General features: G+C 39.2%; 1 protein-coding gene across 1 annotated transcript in view; it reads left to right on the forward strand.

Moving 5' to 3' along the window:
* The window catches only part of man2a1 (mannosidase, alpha, class 2A, member 1), a 111,549-nt gene that overhangs the window by 16,417 nt on the left and 68,144 nt on the right, over nt 1-26,988 (forward strand). The window contains exons 4-8 of the mRNA XM_073068199.1: nt 3,599-3,770; nt 7,858-7,985; nt 10,894-11,067; nt 14,266-14,452; nt 19,220-19,397. Coding sequence (XP_072924300.1) covers nt 3,599-3,770; nt 7,858-7,985; nt 10,894-11,067; nt 14,266-14,452; nt 19,220-19,397 — 839 coding nt within the window. The remainder of the gene's footprint in view (nt 1-3,598; nt 3,771-7,857; nt 7,986-10,893; nt 11,068-14,265; nt 14,453-19,219; nt 19,398-26,988) is intronic.

Here is a 26,988-nt window from a genome sequence, read left to right on the forward strand (position 1 = left end):
CAACTCAAGGGTACATGCTTAGCCCACTGCTCTACTCTTTCTACATCCACAGCCGTGTGGTTAGGCACAGCTCAAGTGCCATCTATAAATTTGCCAAAGACACAATTATTGTTAGCAGAACTTCTGATGGTGACAAGGAGGCGTACAGAAGTGTGATAAATCAGTTGGTTCAGTGGTGTCACAACAACAACCTTGCATTCAACATGAGTAAGACCAAAGAATTATGGACTTCAGGAAGGAGGTGTTGAGCCAACATACATCAGTCCTCATTGAAGAAACAGAAGTGGAAATGGTGAGCAGTTTCAAATTCTTGGGTATCAACAACACTGAAGATCTATTCTGAGCCCAACTTATTGATGCAATTACAAAGCAGGCACGACAGCAGCTATATTTCATTAGGAGTTTGAGGAGATTTAGTATGTCACCAAACACAGTTGTAAATTTCTTCAGACGCATCGTGCAGAGCATTCTAACTGGCTGCATCACTGTCTGGTATGGAGGGGCCACTACACAGGATTGGAAACAGCTGCAGAAAGTTGAAAACTCAGCCAGCTCCGCCATGGGCACTAGCCTCCCCAGCATTCAGAACAGCTTTAAAAGGCGATGCCTCAGAAAGGCAACATCCATCATTAAGGACCCTCGCCACACCCAGGACATGCCCTCTTCTCATTGCTATCATCAAGGAAGAAGTACAGAAGCCTGAAGACACACACTCAATAATTCTAAATTTGGCATCAGATTCTAAGTTCAAGAGATTATAGAAACTAGCCTGCTTAATTTCTCCCCATAGAACAAATATGCCATTTCAGTAATCAATGTGGTGAATGCTTGTGCCATTCCCAAAATGCCCCCCTTTGTGCAGGAATCAGGTTTCCCTACCTAATGTTGCAAATGCAGTCCTAGAAGGGGTCCTATAACTTGAGAAAATGTCTCTACTCTTGTACTCAAAACATTGTGGAATAAAGGCCAACACATTGTTTGACTTCCTAGCCTTTTGTTGTACTTGTGTTAGCTTTTAATTATTCATTTAGAAAGAAATCTTCTGAGCACATAAAGGTCCCTTTGTCTTCACCTCCTCCTTGTCTTATTCAACAGATCATCCTCCATTAATTACTGTCACTTTCAAGATGATGCATCCATCAGACAAATCTTCTATTCATTTCCCCTTTCAGCATTCTAAAGGGACTGTTCCCTGACTGACTTTTATACTCTTTAATTGTGACTAATGCTTAGTTCCCTTTTCATGTTATCATCTCATGTAGCTGCAGGAGATGCAAAATCTTTGTTTATCTCTTCCTTTCCAAACACTCAAACACTCCTTTCAGGGGAAAAAGAAACACACCAGTTAATTATATACCTTCTAATTTGGCACACAGGGAGTGCAAAAAGGATCACAAGAATGATTCCTGGGTTTGCACATTTGTCCCATGAAAAGAAATTAAGTAGTGTTACAATATAGTCTTCTCTGCAGTGAATAAATTAAACGTGGATTGGATGAACATTTTGAAGGACATCTCTGATCAGTCTGCTAATGAAAAACTTACTTCCAGCAGCCTATGTGAGACTTATGTGAGTGTGATTGATGGCATGGCCCAGATGATGTGTGATGTTTGAGGCGCAATGGGCAAGAGAGAGAAGATTGTTAATTTACAAGACAAGAGTGTAAGGTAGTTGTGTCCAGGAATTGCTTAAATTGTCTTCTGTGTGTTTGCCATTATGGTAGCAAATGGGGTTTAAGTATACTGGATGATTGTGATGTGCCCTAGTAGTTGAGCAATGTAGAAATTCAAGTACAGTGTACTTCTCACCCATCTGGCATCCATGGTGAATGAATATGCCAATTCTCTGACTATTGCTCAAAAAAATTGTACAGCATACATTCATATAAAAATGCATAAATCTTTCAGTTTACAACTGCACTGCTGTTATATTTAAATGTTAGAAACAAAACACTTCCTTTTGTTTCAAGATATATAAAATAATAAATTTTACGTAGGTTTGCTTACTTTTAAGCATATTCTTGGACATATTTGCAGATTGCATGAGATTTCCAAATGCATACATCATGTACAAATGACGGCATACTGTATTTGCTTCTAGGACAAAATCTTAACTATAGATATCTTAAGTATATTTCTGCATCAGGGGAGTGAGTGGGAGATGGGTGCACTAATCATGAGTGGTAGGAAACTCATTCCTTGAAGGGTTGAAGGGAACTGCCTTATTATCTCTTGGTCCTCAATCAGTTTGATTAACTTAAAGCCTCTTAACTGATAGATCTGACTATCTTGTGTATGGCCAGTCGTGGGCTTTTCCAAGCCATGAAATATCTGTATTAGGTGGGTATTTGATGTGATGTAGCTAAATATAGGAGCATTCTCAAATCAGCCACTACTCTCTGGTTTGGAGCAGCATCCTCTCACAGTATACGAAAACTACGGTGAACTGTCAGGACAGCAAACGATGCCATTGGCTGCAGTCTACCATCACTGCAGGACTTGTATGTGTCCAGGACAAAGAAGCAGGAAGGAAATCCATTACGGACACCATCCACCCTGTATACTAACTTTTCCTAAAGCTCCCTTCTGGAAAGCACTATTGGGCTATTAAAACTTCGCTCCATCTTAAAAGTTTATTTTCTCCAACAGTTAATCTGATCAACCATTCTTGTTAGTCCCTCCCCCCACCCACCTCCCTCTGTTTATTACTGCATTACACTGTAAAAACCTTGGACCACTTTTTATAATACAGTTTATATTGTAAATACTTGCTCGTATTTATGCATATATTATTCCATACTTGTGCTTCTAACTTCACTTTTATATAATTCTTTATTCTTCATAATTGTTGAATGTTGTTTTTTGTTGCATGTTGCACCAACACACCACAGTAAATTCCTGATACATGTAAATATATATGGTGAATAAAGTTGATGCTTAATCCTTAAGTAGTGTTCTTCCTGTTCAGAGTACATTTGTACCTGCTCCTGCAGCTCATGCTCTGCTTAAAATGAAAGCAGGAACGCAATGTGGTTGTATAGGAACAGTGGAGGAGGTTACTTGATGGAAGTTCATCAAGTTGCAGGTTTTAGATTTTTAATCTCCCAATTATGCATTCATCAGCCTCCATGTGTCCTAGAAGGTGGGGTTAAATTAATTTCCTCACCCTTTTAGAGTCTTTGAAAAGTAAGTACCTACTTTAGGAGACTAAAATATGCAGTAGGAAAAGATTATATTTAACCTGGAATAAAATAACTTGCTTTTGATACAGTGCAAAAAACAATGTTTCATATGCAATAAGGCATGGAAGACTAACTAATGTGAATCCATCTGTGTAGGTTATCAACTGCAAAAAATAAAAGTACATGGATATGATAGGGTATTTTAAGAGACTCCTGAATAGATACATGGAGCTTAGAAAAATAGAGGGCTATGGGTAACCCTAGGTAATTTCTAAAGTAAGTACATGTTCAGCACACCATTATGGGCCAAAGGGCCTGTATTTTGCTGTTGGTTTTCTATGTTTCTATAAATGCTTGGAAGGGTATTGAGTAGAACTTAATATTTTAATTTATTTGTATTGTTAAAATTATTTTTAGGTTGGCTGAAAACATTTGATGACTACTACAGAGATCAGACTCAGCATATCCTGAACAACATGGTGATTAAACTACAAGAAGATGCTCGTAGGAAATTTATTTGGTCTGAGATTTCGTACTTCTCAAAATGGTGGAACAGTATTGATGGGCAGAAGAAAGATGCTGTCAAAAGGTTTGTAGCTGTCAAAAAATGTTCTGCGGTATAATACGATTACAGAGGTGTACAGTTTTAAGACTTTTTCTATTACTGATAACAAAACCTTGCACCATTTTTATAGATTGAATTACTATACGCAGACAGCCCACTATTAAAAATATAAAATCAATTAATGTATAACCATATAACCATATACCAATTACAGCACGGAAACAGGCCATCTCGGCCCTTCTGGTCAGTGCCGAACACCTACTCTCACCTAGTCCCACCTACCTGCACTCAGCCCATAACCCTCTATTCCTTTCCTGTCCATATACCTATCCAATTTTTTTTAAATGACAAAATCAAACCTGCCTCTACCACTTCTACTGGAAGCTCGTTCCACACAGCTACCACTCTCTGAGTAAAGAAGTTCCCGCTCGTGTTACCCCTAAACTTTTGCCCCTTAACTCTCAACTCATGTCCTCTTGTTTGAATCTCCCCTACTCTCAATGGAAAAAGCCTATCCACATCAACTCTATCTATCCCCCTCATAATTATACCTCTATCAAGTCACCCCTCAACCTTCTACGCTCCAAAGAATAAAGACCTAACTTGTTCAACCTTTCTCTGTAACTTAGGTGCTGAAACCCAGGTAACATTCTAGTAAATCTCCTCTGTACTCTCTCTATTTTGTTGATCTGATACTAGGGGTCACTTCTATAAATATTTATTTATTTATTGAGACAGCGCGAAATAGGCCCTTCAAGCCATGCCCCCAGCAATCCCCAGATTTAATCTTGGCCTAATCTTGGGATAATTAACTACCAGCTAGTCTGTCTTTGGACTGTGGGAGGAAACTGGAGCACCTGGAGGAAACCTACGCGGTCACAGGGGAAAACATACATACTCCTTACAGGCAGTGGCGGGCGTTGAACTCAGGTTGCCCGTACTGTAAAGTGTTGTGATAATCACTACACTACCATACTGCCCTAATATCTTATTTATATGCTTCATTGCCCTGGATGTTGTCATATTTCTTGACTGGAAATACATTTATTTAGGCATGTGAATGTTTCATCTCACCTAGCATCAAAACCGAAAGATTTTAATAATAAATTTATAACTAATAAACAAATGTACATTGTTTAAAGCAGAATTAAGATAACAAAGATAGATCTACCAGTGGGGCATAATAATATCCATCCAAGGTTCTTTTTGATGTGGCAAGTTCTGTGTTAGCCTAAGGTTATACTTGACTAGGACCTTGACGTATTCATGATCTCTCTCTGTATTGCTGGTTCAAACGTCCATATGCCTGCAGGTCCTAGCTACAAAAATGCCAGTTGCCTTTAGTTGCAAAGGTTTGTAGTGATGATGTGGTGCCTAAATACTGTTTTTTTTTAGTTAGTTGATGGTAATTTGTGTGTTTTAAATAAAAGTATAATTTTGAAATTCTGTAATAACTTGTAGTTTGTTTAGAACTATTTTTTACCAAATGTTTTAACTGGCTCAGGTCACTGGAATCAAAGAAAAGTCCTAATAGTGTAGTTGCTTTCTGAGTTCTGTGGCCTGGTTACCACTCATGGCCACAACAATAACACCGGCAGGAGCTCATTTGGCATGGACCAAATGGGGCTAGTATAGATGGGAACATTTATGTCAAAATAGTATTTGGATGGATTTTACATATTGCATGTCCAATTGAAATTTTAAAACTAATATTAAAATAAATCACCTGAGAATATAAATGATTGTTTAACAGTTTAAATGTGAAGTCAACTCTGGGGGCAAGACTCATGTATCTGCAGCTTATACGGCACTCATCTTGGATAGTAAGCATTTCAGTATACTAGACAGGAAGTCATAGAATCAAAGACATACAGCTTGGAAACAGGCACTTCAGCCCAACTGGTCCATGCTGACCATAGCATCCTCCCTGCTAGTCCCAGTTGTCCACTTTCAGCCCAGAATTCTTCAAGCCCTTCTCCTCCATGCCTTTTAAATATTGCATTTGTACTTGTCTTGACCACTTCCTCTGGCAGCTCATTCCAGATTCTTACTGCCCTTTGTGTAAAGAAGTTCCCTCTCAGGTATTTTTTATTGCTCCCCTCTTATATCTGTGCACTCTAGTTTTAGATTCCCTATCTTTGGAGAAAAGACTATGACTATCCATTTTATCCATCCCATTCATGATTTTATAAACTTCTGTGAAATTGCCTTTCATTCTTCTATATTGTGGAATAGACAGTTAGGGAGTCCAAGTACATGGTTCCCTGAAAGTAATTTCATGGGTATACAGAATGGGAAGAAACTTTTGGCTTCAGATAGGACATTGAGTATAGAAGATGGGATGTCATGTTGTAGTTGTACAAGATGTTGGTGAGGCCACATTTGCAATATTGTGTTCAGTTTTGGTCACACTGCTAAAGGAAAGATGTTAAGTTGGGAAGCGTTAAGAAAAGATTTACAAGGACGTTGCCGGGACTCTAGGGATTAAATTATCAAGAGCGATTGAACAAGGTAGACTTTATTCATTGGAGCATAGGAGAGTGAGGGGTGATCTTATAGGGATGTATAAAATTATGAGAGATGTAGATAGGGGAAATTCAGAAAGTCTCTTTCCTATGGATTAGGAATCAAGAACTAAAAAGCGGAGATTTAAAGGAGATGAGAGAGACTTAATGCAAGCCAGAGGGGCAACTTTCTCACCAAGGTGGTCTATATATGATTTGAGCTAAGGAAATGGCTGAGCAGGTAAAGTAACAGCATTTGGAAGTCATTTGGACAGGTACATGGATGGGAAAGGTTTTGAGCAGGGATTCCCAACCTATTTAACACCTTGGACCCCTACCATTAACCAAGGGGTCCCTAGTTTGGAGGGATATGAGCCAAATGTGGGCAAATGGGATGCATAGATGGATATTTTGGTTGATATGAGCACAAAAGGGTCTCTTTTTGTACTATATGACTTGTATTAATAGGATAATTCAGTTGAAAGTGTGCAAGCAAAACATTTTACAGTCTTCATCTCACAAGTTGATCAGCGATATGATTTGCAGATTTTGGTGTATGGAAGTTTTTAAGTGGCTGTCCTTTAGTTCTAACAACACAATGTTACATACCATCTCTGGTCTGCCAGAATATTTTGATAATACAGCCAAATACTGATTATTTAGTAAGTAAAAAAAATGCTGTAGATGTTAAAAATTTGTAGCAGAAGCAGAAAATGTTTGAATGGTGAGCAGGTAAGGCAGTATCTGTAGAGAAAGAAATAGAATCAAGACTGGGTCAATAAGTTTTCGTCATCAATTTTAACTGCACTTAAGTATATAAGAATTTAGATTTTAGGTTGTTTAGTACACAAAACAACTTTTTATAACTCACTGTTTGCACTTTGTGGATCATTTATGGTCAGTTAGTGGCCAGCAAAATCAAGAATATTCATTGAAATTCTAGTTGAATCTAACATCTATTTAAAAATGTTCTACAAATTCTCCATGTTGGGCATTTTATGTTTTTTATTTAAATGATAGGAAGTCATTTGAGACTGAGGATTTATCAAAACCCTACCGTTCCCTTTCAATAATTTCTGAATGTCCTAAAGAAAAAGGAAAATATTTGCATTTTAAAAACAGGAACATCTGTGTAGATTAGTTTTTGCTCTAAGATGTGGAAGTACTTAAAGAACTTAAAGAATATTTTCAGAGATTTTATTTTTAAGTGGCTTCAAAAAAAGAATTTAATTTGCAGGTAGTTTAAGTGAGACTATATTATACTCTACGTGTTTTTCAAAATAAAATTGACGATGCCAGAAAAATACTTACCAGTTCAGTGGTTCTAATAAAAGTTCATCAATAAGAAAGTTCTTCCACAGTTGCTACCTATCTGACTGTATTTCCAGCATTTTCTGATTAATTATGAATTCCCCAGCAATTACAGTATTTTGCTTTTGGATTATATTTTTGTTCAAATAGTTTTTCTTCCAAGTACTACTTAATTCTGAATTTTATTGTTTTCTAAACCATGAATATTAAAGGAAACTTTTAAAGGAATATTGAAATATAGCATTTTGCTATCTTGATATGAATTTCTAAAATTTGGTGCTACTTTTCTTTTCTAGGCTTTGTGAACAGGGTCAGTTTGAAATAACAACAGGAGGTTGGGTCATGACTGATGAGGCCAGTACACATTATTTTGCAATGATTGACCAGCTGATTGAAGGACATCAGTGGCTTGAGAAGAACTTGGGTGAGAATTATTCAGAGATTATTCTTGCATCTTTTCTTTCAATTACTAACCACCATTTCTGAATATATTAACAATTTGTCATGGAGTTTTGTAGAAATTGACTATTAATTCTGTGCTTCTGTTTGTCAACCACATCAAAGGTTCAATCATCAATAAAGTTATTGTTGATATAGATGTATAAGTTTCTCAATTCTTGTTTACTTATATTTTTCTCCAATTAAGAGACTTTGTGTAAAATTTCTAAAATATTTACTAAATTAATAGTAGAAAAGTTAAGAAAACTTTATCCATGAATTTGGAAACACTACCTTTTCCCTGCAAACTCAATGTTTTCACTGCTCTCTTTCCCTCAACCTGAATTTCCTGAAATCCTTTCCTATTTTTCTTCAAATCCCCTTGGAACTTGTTTTGTCCACAGAATGTATCTCTTCTCAGGTCCAGGATTAGCTAACGTTTTAAATTGTTCCCTCTCCTTGGATACTGGCTTATTACTTTTTTATAACTGCTGCCATCATCAAAGGTTATAGCATAGGAAGGTGCCATATTGTTCAATCAATAATGCAACTGCTTCGTTACTCTTGCATTACAGCTCTCACTCGGTAGCCTTGTACATAACAGCTCATTTCAGATGTTCATCCAGCTAATGTGATCAATTCTGCATCTACTAACCTTTAAGGCAGTAAGTTCCAACCCCCATCAAGTTGTGAAGGAAAAGGATGTCATTCAAAACACACTAATCTTTCTACTTGTTAATTTGCATCTACATCCTCTCCACTGGTACCCAATTAGTGCTGCTCTGGAGAGTACTGTTTCATTTTAGTTCTCTTAGTCCTCCATTGGAACACTCACAGGCATTTATAGGACGTTTTAGTGCCGGCAAACCTACTTTAAAACAGGCCAGGAGTTATTCTGCCAAGCCACTGAGCACCTAGCATAAGCCCTTATCCGTCTCATTGCTGTGGCATGACCTTGGCCTGAAACAATCAGTTAATCACCCTGGGCTCAGTATGAACAGATTGCCATTGAGGGTTGATGTTGAGTAGGCTAAGGAGTACAGCCTCTCAGCTTTGAGATGTTGGGTTCAGGTTGCACCCTGGCCAGCTCTTTACGCTGGCTCATTGCTGAGAATGGCAGCACCTACTCCACGTGTTGACAGGCCTGTCCAGACCCAGTGGTTTCTTTCACCACAAATTGTCGGATGTGATGAAAACTGTTATGTTTTCACTTTTTTGGCTGCATAGTTGTCCCAGCCCAGGGATTTCTTGATGATGACAGCTCATCTTCTGCTATTCCCCTCCTCCCCTCCTCCTCTTCATGCCTGATCCTTGATCCCTGTACGCAAACCCATGTCTCTGCATGCTGATATGTTGCCATTTCCCTTGATTCCTTTGCTACCCAAAAATTTTCAAAGATTCATTTATTATCAAAGTATGCAATTCTGAAAACTTTCTTCTCCAGATAGCCATGAAACCAAGAAAGAAACAAATGGTAGCATGATCAACACCCCCAAATCCCTCCTCCCTGCACAAAAAAAAACACAAAAATGGAACAGGAACATCAACCCCCAAATCCCTCTCCCTTGCACACGCAAAAAAAAAGGAAATATCAGGCAAAAAACACAGAATATAAAAAACCCATAAGACTGAAAAAAAAGTCCACTGTCCAAGTCCACATCCAAAACACAGGCAACGTGGGCAATGTTCTCCCTGTCCATAACAGAGTGATCTCAGCGATTTAAAAAGGCAGTTTCCCCTCTCTGTAGCAGAGCGATCCCCCAATGATAAAAAGGATGTCACTCCTGTCCATCAGCAGATTGCTTAAATTAGTGAAAAATGGAAGCTTTAATTGGTGAAATGGAGTCAAATATTGGCCTGCAGCCTTCTTGCCACAAGTTCCCACAGGCTGCTCCCGGAATCCCCTTGGAAACTGCAGAGCGCTGAAACACCCAAATAATCTCTAAACTGCAAATCACAGGCTCCAGAAGTTCCAGGATCACATTCAAGATGAAAAGCAACTTAAAAGAATTGAAATACATGGTTTCATGATTGATCCAGATGATATCGACTGAAGGAGCATTGTACAGAGGCACAATCTTGACTGGAAGTATGACCTTTCTTTTAAAAGTACTCAGCAACTGAACCACCACAGTTCCCTTTAGTAGCAAATTCCAAACATTTACCATCCTTTGAGTGAAATTGTATCTTATTAGCTCTTTTCTGAATTGACACACTCTTGGATATAGTCTGCTCAACCTCTCTTCATTGGCCAATACCTTTGTCTCTTGGTATGAAGATCAAATCTGAACAAAATATTCCAAGTGTGATATCAGCAGAATCCTATAGTTACAGTAAGATAGCTTTACTGTTGACCTTCAAACCCTCTTATGGTAAAGGTCAATATGTCATTTCATTTTCCAAAATATTATGTGACCAATACAATTACTGATGACTTCTAGGATAGTGAAAAGGCATAAGGAACCCTCCTGTAGTAAAATTACCATAGGAATAATTTTCAGAAGAGAAATGTGATTTTAATTTTCAAACTTGCCAGTTCATGGAGAATAACTATCCTTATAGTTTATATCTTGATAATTTCCTTATCTGTTTTTGAAATATTTCCATTCATGTTAGCTGATGTGTCACAATGAGATAAAAAATTACTAATATTATGTCTAGTGTATAACCAGTAATTTACTGCATCTTCTCAAATTTTGTCAATTCCCAGACTTGGAAAAGCAAACTCAGTTGTTCTATCTTTCTGCTTGAAAAAAGTACTTCTGTGGAACTTGTTTCTGATGGTGCTGATTTGTTTTTGTTGTTCATTAAATAAAATGGCTAACCCTTTTTCCTTCCCTAGTACAAGCAAGTTAGTAATTACCCGGTTAATCTACTTTTCTTCATTATGACAGGAGTAAAACCGAGGACAGGATGGGCGATCGATCCATTTGGTCACACATCTACAATGGCATATCTTTTAAAACAGACTGGTATGTCAAATATGCTAATTCAGAGAGTTCACTATTCTGTCAAGAAACATTTTGCAACTCAAAAGAACCTGGAATTCTACTGGCGTCAGAACTGGGGTAGGTGAAAATAGTAGAATATATCTAATAACATTCTAATTTACTGTGCAATGCTGAGATTAAAATTGTAATTCTTCTCATTTATTTAGGACATTTGTAATAACTGTCATTATTGGTGTAAATTTAAACATCAATTAATTTGGTGTTTAAGTTTTATCTTGCACAGTCCCAAATGTACAGTGTTACACAAAAGGCTGAATATGAATAGATACAAGAGCTCACTGTTCAGAACCCCACTAGTGATCAATATACTGTATGCTATTTCAAATAATAATGAGACAGTCATGGAATTCTATCAGACAGAGTATGTTTAATAAATGTTGTACTTAACTTAAAAATTATACCAAATCTTTACCCCGACTTTATTCATCATATTCCTATTGTTATACAGTAAATTGTCAGACACCGCACTGAATAGCTATTGGCCATTGCTGGCTACTTCAGGACAATAACAGATCTACCTCTTGATGTAATTTATGTCAAGAGCAATTGCATAGTTAAGCTTGGAGATCCAGGATTATGTCGCTGTCCAAGTTGCACTGTATTCGTTAACTACTGCTAACCATTCCTTAGCTCTAATAGAATGACAAGTGTGAGAGTAATTTTTTTTTGAAGCAGGGAGGGGAACAGAGGTGCACTACTCTGTGACAAAAGAATCTATGTACATGTTGAGACACAAGACTACAGATGCTGGAATCAGGAGTGTTAAACAATCTGCTGGAAGAATTCAGCAGGTCGTGTAGCATCTGTGGGATGAAAAGAATTGTTGACAAACCTTGCATCAGGACCTGTCAATTCATTTCCACTCACAGATGCTGCTTGATCCACTGAGTTCTTCCAGCAGATTTAGATTCACCGATGAATGGCAAAACTGCAAAGGTAGGGGCTGTGGTCAGGAAATAATGAGAGGGCAAGTGTAACTTTTCACCTGGAGCAAAGGTACCAATTAACAACAAACTATTCATTTTTTGACAATTTTTAAAAATTCAGTAGTATATTGATTGAATAGTGCACCAGTTTTTGTCATTTTCGTTTAATAATTAAGGGTTCTTGTTTGGAGCATTGATACTTGGAGCTTGTTGATCTTGGTAAGGTCCAAGCATAATACTGGTGAGAAGGTTTATTGTTAAATGTTGTCTAATAGAAATTAAGAATTGATGACAACTCCCTTTACTTTGATGACTGAGACAGCACAAATAGGGTGGCTATTTTCTACATAATAGACTATTAAGGTATATTCTGTTTCATTTATCTTGGCTTCCTATCTTCCATGGCTATATTACAAGATGCTCTCAACCAAGCCAGTTTCCAGGATTTAGATGCTCAAACTCTCCGGTGTATGAATATCTGGCACGGCCCCTTTAAGGGTTCAGGACAGCCCTGCTAATTGGCAATCATGTTTTGGGCACCAAGAATTGGGTATTTAAAGAGCTCATTTGTAAGCTCTACTAGTGATAACATTTAGCATTTGTTTTGTGTTCAGCTCTCGATCCAGTTTGATACTGTGTCTCGATCCTTGCTTTGGATACTCCAGCATTTGGGTCCAAACATTCCTTGTCAAGGACTGTCATCACAGGCTACAGATATGTTGGCCTGCATCTCCAATATTTCTTGCACTTCTATTCTTATGTCCTCCTAGCTGGAAGAGAAGGATAAATCTTCAGTTTCTTCTCTATTAAATTTGCTTCAGTGATGAAATGTTCAGCAAAGGAAAATCTGAAGCGTCTTGGTTCTTCCTGAACCATGGCATCCATTTCTCTGTAATGGACAGAGCTCTTGATTTTATCTTCTTAGTTTCTTTCATCTTTGCTCTCACTGCTTTTACTCCTGGATAAAGCAAGAAAACATTTCTCTTCTTTGTCACCTTGCATCCCACCAACCTCCATATTCAACAGATCTTCTTTCACCAGTTGCAAAAAGATTCCACCACCATACAGAGATTCATTTCACCTCCCCAAACACTGGGAGAGCCAGAAATATGGTAGGTGCCGCTTTGTGGGTTACCTATAGATGCCTATCACTTTAGTTCTCCATCTCCTTCCCACTCTGATCTTTAGCTTTGATTTCCTGCATTGATCCAATGATGTCTAACATTAACCCAAGGATCAGCACATACTTCCATCTGAACACATGGAACTTAGGGACCTAATATTGAAATTGGCTCTTAACATTGAATTTGACTCTCAGCTGAAGATGGTTTCATAGTAAATAAGAACAGGAATTAATGATTCAGTCCTTCAAGCCTGCACGTGTATACAGTACAATCATGGCTGATTGATTCCATGTCTCAGTACCAAATTTCTTTTCTCCCTCAAAACCCTTGATTCCTTTTGTATATTCACTGCCTTCCGTTATAGAGAGTTCCACATATTTAGCAACCTCTGAGTGTATAAATAGCCTCTTATTTCAGTCTAAAGTGTCTTACCTCACATTGCTGCCCCTCATTCAAGGGAATCATCCTTCCATATCCAGTCTATCTAGTTGTGTCAAAACGTAAACACTGTCTGAATTTTGTAGCAACCTCAGCCTTGTCTTTGGCGGTTGAGTTAAATATAGCTATTGTTGATGATAGAGATGTTCCTGGAACTTTTCCCTCCACTTAGCTATTTAATAAATGATATCCACCCACATTAGGATGCAGCAGGATAGCAGAGCTTTGATTTGACTCGTTGGTTGTATGATCACTTGGTATCTGTTGCTTGTTTTTTTCCTGTTTAGTTTGCACTTTTGTTGTAGCTTCAGTGTTTAGACTTTTTTTATTCCTGAATATGATGATACTGACCATGTGGATGTCTAACTTTGAGCTACCACATCTGCAAAACACATACGGGAAATCTCCAGAGTTTGAAGATGGGAGATCATTTGTTAATTCATTATCAGTTACCAACTTTGTCAGCTCCATGCTGCTGCACAAAGACCTGTATTCTGCTTTCATTCACAGTCCATTGAATTTATATTGTACTTTCCAAAGTCATGCTGACACAATTAATGTGGCTTGACAACTCAGATCGTTACCCATTGTGTTGAAATGTGTCAAGCCAACCTGCTCTGCTCATAACCATGAGCTCTTATCAAGCCTGATTCTCTTGTAAGTTTTATCATTCATAAACTTGTTTGCTGTTAATTAATGGAATATTATTTTAAAAAATTAGTTATATTAATTCTCTCATGCATTCTCTACTGTTACTATGATTTCAGATCGAAGTGGCAACACTGACATCCTTTGTCATATGATGCCATTTTATAGTTATGATGTTCCTCATACTTGTGGCCCTGATCCTAAAATCTGCTGCCAATTTGATTTCAAACGCCTTCCTGGAGGCAGAATTAGCTGTCCTTGGAGGATACCTCCAGTTGAAATACACAATGGCAATGTTCAAGAAAGGTAACATCTAAAAATCTTCAATTAAGTTCTAAAATTAATTCAAATCTGTATTAAGTAATTACAGAAAATGCATTTATATGTAACATCTCAGATACAGTGAGAAATAGAAAATAGAATTTTTTTCATTATCTGCAAAAGAGGAATTCGGCTTTGGGGAGTATAGAGTGGCTTATCTGTGATATTTTGAATTAATTACTGCACCTACTATATGTATCTATGATCCCACCAGCTATCTGAGATGTTGGCCAATAAAGGTGCTTTGGGATGTTTTCTTATAAATGACATTTGAGGAAGAAATGAAAAAAATATGGCCAACAACTGGATTTACATACACAAATTAAACAATCTAAATTTATGTATCAGTGTTTTGACAGAATGACTTAATGCACAAATTGACCTTCGTGACATGGCATATAAAACCACATTCTCCAATGACCGTTGACTTCCTGCAGTATTTTGTGTGTTTTGGTTGTACATACAATTAGCTAGTTCTCCCTGGATCTCAAGCGATCTAACCTTCCACAGCAGTTTACCATGTTGAACTTTATCAAATATCTTACTAAAGTCAACATAGACTGTATTTACTACCCTGCTTTCATTGACCTTCTTGGTTACTTATTCAGAAAACTCAATTTTGTAAGATACGGTCTTGCACGCACAAACTTTGCTGATTATTTCTTGCCTTTCCAAATGCTTGTATATCTTGTTCCCAGAAGCCCTTCTGTTAATCGTCTGCCATAGACGTTAGGCTCACTGGTCTATAATTGCCAAGTTTTTTTCTTTGCAGCCCTTCTTAAATAAAGCCGTAACAATAACCACCTTTCAGTCATATGTCACTTTTCCTGTCAGTTCGGATGAATTATATATCTCATCCAGGGCTTCAACAATTTTTCTCTCGATTCCCACGATTTTGTTGGATTACCTTATCAGGCCCTGGAGAGTCATCTACCTTCATATGCTTTAAGACAAACAGTACATCCTCTGCTGTAAAGTGGACTATCCCCAAGACAACCCCATAAACTATCTCAAGTTCTGAAGTCTTTATCTTGTTCTCCATGGTTTGATAAAAATAGGAGAAAATAAAAAAAAATATTGAGGGTTTCACCTATTTCCAGTGGTTCCACACAATGATGTCAACCTTGGTCTTTGAAAGTGCCTATTCTCTCTCTAGTTATTTTTTATCCTTTAATAAAGAGTGTATAAAAATCTCTTTGGATTCTGCTTAACCACCTTTCCCAAAGGTACTTCATGCCCCCATTTTGCCCTTCTGATTTCTTTCTTGAGTATACTTCTGTATCCCCTATACTCTCTTCAGTTGATTACAGTTACCAGTACTTGACCCATGCCACCTCCTTTTTCCTGACCAGAACCTCAATATCCCTCCTCATCTAGGGTTTCCTCCTTCTGCTACCATTGCCTTTTACTCTCATAGTACTGATATTGTGTTATTATTGCCACGTGTACCAAGATACAGTGAAAAGCTTGTCTTGCATACTGTTCATACAGATCAAATCAAACCACAGTGCATTGAGGTAGAACAAGGTTAAAAAGTAACAATGTAAAGTGTAAAAGCTACAGCCAAAGTGCAGTGCAATTAAACAGTAAAGTACAAGATCATAACAAGGTTGATTGTGTGGTCAAAAGTCCGCTTTATCATACAAGAGGTCTGTTCAAGGCTCTGATAACAGTGCGATAGAACCTGTCCTTGAGCCTGGTGTTATGTACTTTCAGGCTTTTGTATTTTTTCCAGATGGAAGAGGGGAGAAGAGAGGTTGCCCAGTATGGGTGGGATCTTTGAATATGCTGGCTGCTTTACTGAAGCAGTGATAATATAGATGGGGTCCAGAGAGGGGAGCTTGGTTACCGTGAAGTGCTGAATTGTATCCACTGCAGTTTGTTGAGGTCACATGCAGAGCAGTTGCCACACCAAGCCATTATTCATCCAGATGTTTTCTGTAGTATATTGTTGAAAATATGACTGGTCTGTAGGGACATTACAAATTCCTTTAGTTTGCAAGGGAAATAAAGGCACTGGTGAGCTTATTTGATCACGGCATCTATGTGGTTGGATCAGGACAGGCTATTAGTGATGTTCACACCTAGGAACTTGAAGCTCTCAACTTCTCAATCACACACCATTGATGCAGATGTGTGCCTGTGTGCTGCCCCCCTTTCTGAAGTCAATGACCAGCTCTATTTTTGACACTGAGGAAAAGGTGGTTGTTATGAAACCATGTCACTAAGCTCTTTTACCTCCTTCCTGTGCACTGATTCATTGATATTTGAATTGGAGTACAGGAATTAAATAGAGAGCTTATCGGAATGAGTTAGAAAGCTTACAGGAAGGAGGAAGTGGTATTATCTGCAAACTTGTGGTGGAGTAAGAGCAGAAATTGGCCACTCAGTCCTGAGTGTACTGAGTGTAGGGGGTTGAGGGCACAACTTTGTGAAGCAAATAATCATGGTGTAAGTGTTGCTACCTATCCTTATTGATTGCAGTTTGTTGGTCAGGAGGTCAAGGATTCAGAGACTGAGGACAAGTTTGTTGAATAATAGTATTGAAGGTGGAATTGTAGTCAATAACGAATAGTCTGATGTAAGTGTCTTTATGTCTAGATGCTTGGGGATGAATGTAGGACTAGGGAGGTGGCGTCTGCCATCCACCTGTTCGGCAGGAGGCAAATTGCTGTAGGCCGAGATTGTCTGGAAAGTTGGAGTTGATGTGCGTCATGACAGGCCACCCAAAGCACTTCGTGGTGGTAGATGCCAGAGCCACTGGGTAGTAGCAATTTTTCTTGGGTACTGGGATGATAATGATCTTCTTAAAGCAGAAGGGAAGCACAGGCTGAAGAAGGGAGAGGAACATGTGGATCCAACAGAAACATTCATATCTTGAATGATCAGCATCTCACTTTTAAGAGCTTCCCACTTGCCAGACAGCCCATTGCCTGCAAACAACCTATTTTAATCAACCCTTGCAAGTTCCTTTCTAATACAATCAAAATTTGCTTGCACCCATTTGGAAGTACAACTTGTGGGCCAGATCAGTCCCTTTGCGTATCTAATTCCTCTTGAATTAATGCCATGAATTTCTCATTAAAGAAAAAATGTAACTTCTTGACCCACACCTTCCAAATCTTCCTCCTCCTCATTTCCACTTACAGCACCAATACCCTGTAACATTTAGCTGCCAGTCCTGCCCCTCTCTTGGCTATGTGTTTGTAATGGCTGTAATATTCCAGTCCAATGTAGCTATCCATGTGCTAAGTTCATCTGCCTTACCTGCCAGGCCTCTTCCATTGAAATAAATGCAATTTAATCTAATGGTCTTTCTTCACTCCCTGCCATGTTACTGTCTGTCTTGCCTACTGACCTTGCTGACATTCATTTCTGTTTCAATTTCTAGCCTCCAATCTGCTTCACTTCCGATTTGGATCCCACATGGGAGTGAAGAAAACCCAACATGAACTAACTTTTGTGCCCTCCCTTAATCCACCCTCCCTCATCATATTTTCACTCATTCTATCCCCTCAAACTCTTCACTTTCATGTCCCCAGCTCTCATATGAAACCTGATTAGTGTAAGTGGGTGTTTGATGGTCTGCGGAGGCTTGGTAGGCCAAAGGGCCTGTTTCCATGCTGTACTCTGATCCTGTGATTCTTCACCTACCTTTCTCTCTCCTCTTTCTCAGTTTCTCCTTTCATTATCTGTTCCTTTACACCTCTCTGCATCTTTCCCCTGTGCTCTCTCTCCTTCTCTATATTTTCTCTCTCTCTCTCTCTCTCTCTCTCTCTCTCTTTTACTTCTTTCTCCCTTGCATCTCCTTCTCATTGCCCACATATTACAGTCTCGAGGTCCTTCTTTCTATTGCCATCTCTCTCAGCTCAAATCTCCTGTCTTTCTCTCACTTTCAACTGTCTTGTCTCTTTGTCTCTTCACCATCTCTTGCTCTTTCTCATCAGCACCCCTCTTTCTCTTCTCTGCCCACCTCTCGATCATCTCTTTCTTTTGACCATCCTCTCTCCCTCTCAAATGACTCCAGTCCCTCTTCAATTGTCCTGTTTCTAACTCACTTTTCTCTTTAGTCTGACTTGCTCTCTGTCTCCCCCCCAACCCCCCTGTACACCCCTCTCTCTCTCCCACCTCTCACCCTCCCCACCTCTCTCCCCCTCAAACCCCCACCTCTCTCCCCCTCAAACCCCCACCTCTCTCCCCCTCAAACCCCCACCTCTCTCCCTCTCAAACCCCCACCTCTTTCCCCCTCAAACCCCCACCTCTCTCCCCCTCAAACCCCCACCTCTCTCCCCCTCAAACCCCACCTCTCTCCCCCTCAAACCCCACCTCTCTCCCCCTCAAACCCCACCTCTCTCTCCCCCTCAAACCCCCACCTCTCTCCCTCCCCCCTTATTCTCTCTCTCTGTCTCTGTTTGTCTGTCTCTCTCTCACTGCCTCTCTCTCCCTCCCTGCCAGCCACCCACCACTCTGCTCTCCTATCACTTTTCCATCCCTTCCACTTTCTGATATCTCCCTTCAATCCTATTCTTCATCAAAAACAGGTGATTATTCAGCTCATTTTTGTTTGTGGTCTTTTCCTGTTTGAGTACTCATCTATGCAATGATGCTCTGTACCGTAAAAAGAAATTCATTGTAAATGATAAGGTGCTAAGTGTTCAGTGGTTGCTTCCTTTGTATTTTTGCTGCAAAACTAAATATAATTCTATTGCTTTAATGATTAATATATCAAATGTTTTAATTTTGTTTTTGAAGAGCCAAACTCCTCTTAGATCAATATAGAAAAAAGTCCAAACTTTTCAGAACCAAAGTGCTCTTGGCTCCTCTGGGGGATGATTTTCGCTATGATCAATTGTCAGAATGGGACCAACAGTTTCAAAATTATCAGAAGCTGTTTGATTATATGAATTCTCATCCAGAGCTCCATGTTAAGGTATGGTAAATCCTAGAAAGCAGTGCATATTAACTACAGTTATGCAACATGCACAGTTGTTGTTTGCACTTTGGTTATTTGTCTGTCCTGGATGTAGTCTTTCATTTACTCAATTGTTTTTTGTATTTGCTGTGATTGCCTACAAGAAAACTAATCTCAGGGTTGTACACATATGTATTTTGATAATAAATTTACTTTGAACATTGTTCTAAGACTAAGATGACTTTGTTAGCCCAGATAGCTGAAATAGTAACTATATATGTGATGCACCATCAATAACTCTCGGAGACGTGAGGCGAGATATAGGCTTTTATTGGCTGGAAGAAAGAACAAGCAGCAAGTGACCACCACACGACATCCTGGAGACTGAGGAAGGGTCTATGGCTCCAATCGCCTTTATACCGGGGTCTGTGGGAGGAGCCACGGTCAGTGGGAGGAGCCACAGGAGCAGTCAGCGGGGGGGCGTGTCCAGACAGGTATATGTAGTTCACCACAATATGCTCAAGGAGAATCTTAAACAATGTTTATAAAAAGCCATGATACAAAGTTGAGAGATAAACTCTAATTAGAAAATGTGAATACGTCAGAAATTGGTTGTTACCATTAATTCTTTAGACTTCAGTTTAACATTTTCAAAGTCGTCCTGGTATGAAGTGGATATGTGGAATCAACACATCAAGGCATAAAACAGCTCACTTGACAGTTATTTTCTTCTTATCTTTATGGCCCCAGATCTAAGAACCTGCTTGCACAAGAAATGGGATAATAATTTGAAGCCTGGCATTTTCTGTTTTTGGCTGCTCGTTAAGGAGTTTCAAACAGTGAGATCTATTCCTTTTCTTCCACTATCATAATGAGGCAGCTTCAATGACTGCTGAGGCAGACTATTATTTACATTTTTAAGGAGTTGTATCAGCCATTGGTAGGGTAATACCCAAGTTCCCTTATCAGCACTTTTAGTGAATCCATCCTACTGCCTGAACTGGGCTTCCAAAAGTGAATGTGTACCTGTGAAAAAGAAAAGCCTTTTTATGCTTAACTTTATTCAGCAATCAGGTCAGTAATTAAATCCTCTAATTAACTGTTTTATATTCATAATTTTATTCTTTGCTTTTAAAATACCTTAATTAAATTTCCATGGGTTGCATGGATCTCTGAGGTAAATAGATTTAGCTCTCTAAACAAAAGAAAATCTGCATCCAAGCAACAGCACACAAAATGTTGAAGGAACTCAGCAGGCCAGGGAACATCTATGGCCATAGTGCATTTTTAAAATCCTTTTAAAAATGTGTGTTGCAAAATATATGCTTATTGAATAAACTATTGCAGGTTCTAGGAGTTGTAATATGATTTTTTGTTTCTACTGTATTTACTTTTGAAAAAAGTTATGCAAATTATCATTTGTGAGATGGAAAACATGTTCATAAATTTTGTGCCAAAAGTGAAACTGGATGTAAGGCAGCTTTGTTTATCCCCAGAACGGAAGTGTAGAAATGAGGTTAAGGAATGTTAATAATAGTTGTTGAAATTTATTGTATAGTTTCCAGTGAGAGGGGATCATCCAACAACATCAGCTGGCATAAGAATCACAAAAGGAAGAGGGGCAGTTACCAATTTGATATACCTGGTGATGCAGAACTAGAGTTTGATAGATGAGATGAATTTAGAAGGGGCATAAGGGAAAATAGAAATAAATTTTCTGAAATGTTAACTTTGTTTTTCTGATCAGAGAGGATGGCTAAGTACTTACAGCATTTTCTGTATCATATGACAATTTCAAAACCTTTGTTATTGCGATGTTATGTTGAGTTTCTGTTGATCGAGACTAAGTTAAGTAGTAGTCTCTCGAAGTCCGAGGAAGATGAATGTGTTGCGTAGTCAATGTCTGTGGGCACGCATATGATTTCTGAGGCCGGAGTCCGAAGCGCAGATACGGTTGCAGATGGTGCAAGGAGCACCGCCTGTTGGTGCAGGAGCGGACGCCTTCCTGTGTCTTTCTTGACTCGCTTTGAGACTAAGTATTAGTTTAAGTGGACCACAAGTAATCGGGGTTTATGGTGTATTCAAATAAGCTGAGCAGTCAAATACATAATGAGGAGGAAGCCAGGAAGCAAAAACAAATTTAGAATTTTAATTGAGCAAGGTGCTAAAAAACAAATTGCTGGAGGAATCCAGCAGGTCCAGCAGCATCGGTAGGAAGAAATAGACAGTCAAGAGCTCAGACCCTTCATATGGTCTAAAAGAGTAAAGGAAAGATGTCGTTATTAATGGGTGGGGGGGGGGAAGAGGTGGGTCAAATGCTGGCAAGGACAGGCGATTGGCAGTTGGTAGAGGGGCAGAAATAGTGACAGAGGCTGGGAGATGATGAGTGAAAACAACAAAGGGTTGCAGATGTTGGAATCTGATAGGAAAGGAAGTGCAGCCAGGATGGCAGAAGGGAGCGCTGAAGATGTGGCCCATTGGAAGGAGAGTGTGGGTGATAGGCAGATGAAGTGGTGGAGAGGGGAAGAAAGTGAGTGTACAGGTTGGGGGGAGGGGATATTAGTGTAGGAGGAACTAGGTATATCAGAAAGAGTGTGGAAAAGGGATGGGAGGGAGCAGGTACCTGAAATTTGAAAATGTTAATTTGTTTGTAGATTATCCATTAGTATAGTGGCTAGCACAACACTATTACAGCTCAGGTGTTCTGGGTTGGGAGTTCAATTCTGGTGCTGTCTGTAAGAAGTTTATACATTCTCCCTGTGAATGTGTGGGTTTCCTCCAGGTCCAAATACATAATGGTTAGTAGGCTAATTGGTCATTACAAAATGTCCTGTGATTAAGCTAGTGTTAAATAGGTGGGTCTGGGTGGTGCAGGTTGCTGGGCTGGAAGGTGAAACAGCGTGTACTTTTTCCAATCTAAGGCACTGCATTCACTGTTGGCAATGTAGTCTTTGCTACGTTGGAGAACTATACACAGATTGGGTGAGATCTTTGCAGAGTACATGTATTCAGTTCACAATAACGACACTGAGCTTCCCATTGCTTACCACTTTAATTCTTCATCAAGCTCCCACTCTGACCTACAGCTCTGAGGCTGCCTGCATTGATACATTGAGGGCCAAGGCAAGCTGGGGAACAGCACTTCATCTTCCATCTGGGCACGTTGTAGCCTTCTGGGTTCATGTAACTTACCTATCTGTATTAACTACCCATCTATGATATTGGCTCAATTTATTTGTTTTTTCCTCTTTTTATCCCCTCCAAGAATGGAAGATGGGGCAGCCTGATCTCTCTGGCATGTCTTCCTGCTCTACATTTTGCAATTCTTACTGCCTTTTGTCTATGATTTAAAAACCATACTATTGGAAATATTCATTACTTTAGGCCATGGGATGCAGCCTGATGTGTTGAATATTTCCAGAATTTTATGTTTTCTTTTAGATTTCTAGCACCTGAAGTTTATATTTCATATTAATTATTTTGTTCATGTTCTTTGATGTATCTTCCCATTCACCTATTTACCAGATAACCTTATTTGCAGCTTATTCCCATGGTCATTCAGTTTCACCCCATCAGAAAATTCACCCTTCTCCCATCCGTCCTGCAGCTGAATAAACTTTTATCTCCTTCCAAGTTCCAATGAAGGGTCTTCAACCAGAAACATTGATTCTGTTTCTTTTTCCAAAGATGTAGTATAACTTACAGAATACTTACAGCATTTTTTTAAATTTTAGATTTCCAGCATCTTCAGGTTTTTCAGTTTTGGAGTCATTGGGTGACAGAGTAAAGAAACAGGCCATTCAGCCCAACTCATCTATGCAGACCAAGTTCTCGAACTGAGTTAATTCAATTTTCCTGTATTTGTCTCATATCAACTCTGTAAACCTTTCCTATCTAAGTATCTTTTAAACATTATAACTATATCTGCCTCTGGCAACGTTCCATATGCCCACCACTCTCTGAGTGAAAAAGTTACTCTCAGGTCCCTTCTAAGTTTTTCCCGTCTTACATTAAACCTAAGCTCTCTAGTTTTACATTTCCCTACCCTGGGAAAAATACTGTAATCGTTCACCTTATATATGCCCCTCAAGATTTTATTTATGTCTATGAGATCATCTTCAGCCTCTTACTCTCCAAGGGAAGAAATTCCAGACTATTCGCCCTCTCCTTCTAATAAGCTCTTCAGTCCAATAGCATTCTGTAAATCTATCCTGCATCATTTTCAGTTTATTAACATCCTTCCTATAGCTAGGCGACCAGGATTGCACACAATACTCTGTGTTGTGCACCAAAGACTTGTACAGTTGTAAAATGACACCCAAACTCCTTACTCAGCATACTGACTAATGAATGCAAATGTGCCAAAACCCTGTCTACCTGCGGCTCCACTTTCAGTGAACTATGTACCTGTACTCTTGGGCCTCTCTGGTCTGCAGCATCTCCAGGGTCCTCCTCCCTATACTTTGTACCAAAGTACACCACCTTGCACTTGCCTGAGTTAATTCTGTCTGATATTCTTTGGCCCACTTCCCCAATTGATCTAGATTCCATTGTTATCTTAGATCATATATGTCAAACTCAAGGCCCGCGGGCCAAATCCGGCCCCCGGTGGAATTATCTTTGGCCCGCGAGATAATATCTAATTACTATTAAAGCTGGCCCCAGTAATCGAAGCGCCTATGGCGTATGATATGGCTAATGCTGAGTTTATTCAGGTACCAGGTTTTCAGGGTTTTTAGTGTTTATTCGGCAGTCTTGCTCTGCAGTCTTCTTCATAAGAAACGGAATTTGTAAAGTGAAACACTTTGTAGTTATAGCAGAGACTGAGACACATGAGAGCAGGCTGAAAAAACAGAGGCAACCAAAGCTGCGTTCGCACGCGTCCGACTGATCCGGCCCGCATGAAGCTGCATTTTGCTCAATCCGGCCCGTGACCTAAAATGAGTTTGACACCCCTGTCTTAGATGATCTCTCATGTCCATTGTATTCTTACCACTGATGTCAGTTGCAGATTTACTAAACATACCAACCGCATTCTTATTCAAATCATTGACATAGATGACAAACAACAAGGTTCCAGCCCCAACCCTTAAAGCACACCACTGGTTACAGGCTTCCAAATTGGAAAGCAACCCTCCCTTAACACCCTCCGACTTCTTCCACCATGCTAATTTTGTATCCTGAAGAGGGGTCTGTGCCTGAAACGTCAACTGTTTACTCTTTTCCATAGATACTGGCTGACCTGTTGAGTTCCTCCAGCATTTTGTGTGTTGCTTTGGATTTTCAGCATCTGCAGACTTCCTCATGTTTGTAATTTTGTATCCAATTGTCCAGCTCAGCCTTGATCCTGTGTGATCTAATCTTCAAAACTATCATAGCATGCAGCGCCTTTTAAAAGTCACGTGGATAATGCCATTAGCCTGCCTTCATCAATCCTCTTCTTTATCTGTTTTAAAAAAATCAATGAAATTCATGAGATATGATTTCCCATGCACAAATCCATGCTGATTATCCCTAATTAATTCTCATGTTGGTAGACCCTGTTGCTAAGAATACCCTCCAGTAACTTTATCACTACTAATATCATGCTGACCAATCTGTTGTTCGCTAGCTTGTCCTTGCAGTTCTTTTTTAATTAAAGGACAAATTTTTCCACCTTCCATTGTTTCACTTTTTAATTCCCAGTTTAAAAACACACAAATAATTACATGCAAACTGAAATATCACCATGTCTTAAAATTATTTCTTTGAAATATTAAGATTCCCTTTGTGTGGTTCAGTGATGAGCTCCGTCTCACAGCACTGGACATCTAGGTTCAATCCGGACTTTGTCCATGTGGAGTTTGCACACTCTCTCTGTTACCACATGGCTTTTCTCTGAATACTGCAGTTTCTTTCCACATTCCAAAGATATGCAGGTTGGTAAGTTAATTGTCCAAAGGATTAGTGTACATGAGGAGTTGATAGTTAGTGCAGAGAGAACTATTTTCTAGCTAAGACACTATAACTCCTTATGTTTTAAATTTCTGTGCATTTTACTGGCCAGAAAGATTTATTATTCATCCATAATTTCCCCTAAAGGGAGTTGGTGAGCTACTTTAAAAAAGCACACACTGCCATCTCTGCTGAAGGCAGTTGTACAATGTTTTTTCTTGTTTCTTTTTCTGTTTGATCCTGAATGATTAATCCTCATAGTCTTTCACTTTATATCCTTATGTTGGTATCTCAATTAATTTAAAGCTCAACAAGGTATTGAGCCTTTCTTCTATTAACTGTGCCTCTGTGTCTTTGCTTTGTCTTAGTCTTCATCCCAGGCAATGGCACTTTCTCTGGTCCCTATCAGATTTTCCAACACCAGCATGACATCAGTTTTTTCTAATTGTTCATTTAATTTGTGAATTGAAACTTTTAAGATCATAAGTCCATTATACATAGGAGCAGAATTAGGCCACTTGGTCCATCGAGTCTGCTCTGCCATCCCATCATGAATGATTTATTGTCCCTCGCAAGCCCATTATCCTGCCTTCTTCTCGTAACCTTTGACAACCTGATGAACCAAGACCCTATCAACCTCCACTCTAAATAAACTCAATAATGTGGCCATCCGTGACAATTAGTTCATCACACACTGGCTAGAGAAAGTCCTTTTTACCTCTGTTCTAAATGGACGCCCCTCTGGTCCTAGACAAACCCACAGAAGGAAAGATCCTCTCTATAGCCACTCTAGACCTTTTAATATTCATTAGGTTTCAATGAGATGCCCCTGCATTCTTCTAAACTCCAGTGAGTACAGGCCCTCATATATTAACCCTTTCATTTCTGGAATCATTCTTGTGAACCTTTTCTGGACCCTCACCAATACCAAAATATCTTTTATTATGTGCGGTCTGACCAAATGCCTTACAAAACATCAGAATCACATCCTTATATTCTAGTCCTCCTGAAAAAAATGTTAACATTGCATTTGCCTTCCTTACCACTGACTCAACCTGAGAGTTAACCTTTAGGGAATCCCGCACAAGGACTCCCAAGTCCCTTTGCACCTCTGATTTTTGTAATTTTCTCCCCATTCAGACAATAGTCTTTGCCTTTATTCCTTCTTCCAAAGTGCATGACCATACACTTCCCCACAATATATCTCATATGCCACTTCTTTGCCCATTCTATCAATCTGTCCGTCCTTCTGCAGACTCCCTGCTTTCTTAACACTACCTGCCTCTCCAGCTATCTTTGCATCGTCTGCAAACTTTGCCCAAAGCTATCAATTCTGTCAACCAAATCATTGACATATAATGTGAGAAGAAGCAAAATGGATGCCAACTACTGTGGAACACCACAAGTCACTGGCAGCCAACTAGAATAGGCCCCTTTATTCCAACTCTTTGCCTCATGTCAGTCAGCTAATCTTCTATCCACACTAGTGTCTTTTCCTGTAATGTCATGTAAGCAGCCTCATGGTGTGGCAACTTGCCTAGGACCTTCTGAAAATCCAAGTAGGCAACATCTATTGACTTTCCTTGTCTATCCTGCTTGTTATTTCCTCAAAGATTTCCAACAGATTTGTCAAGTAATATTTCCGTTTAAGGACTTTTGCAATTTTCCTGTCCAT

Source organism: Hemitrygon akajei, chromosome 2, assembly GCF_048418815.1.
Source record: "Hemitrygon akajei chromosome 2, sHemAka1.3, whole genome shotgun sequence".
NCBI classification, from domain to species: Eukaryota; Metazoa; Chordata; class Chondrichthyes; order Myliobatiformes; family Dasyatidae; genus Hemitrygon; species Hemitrygon akajei.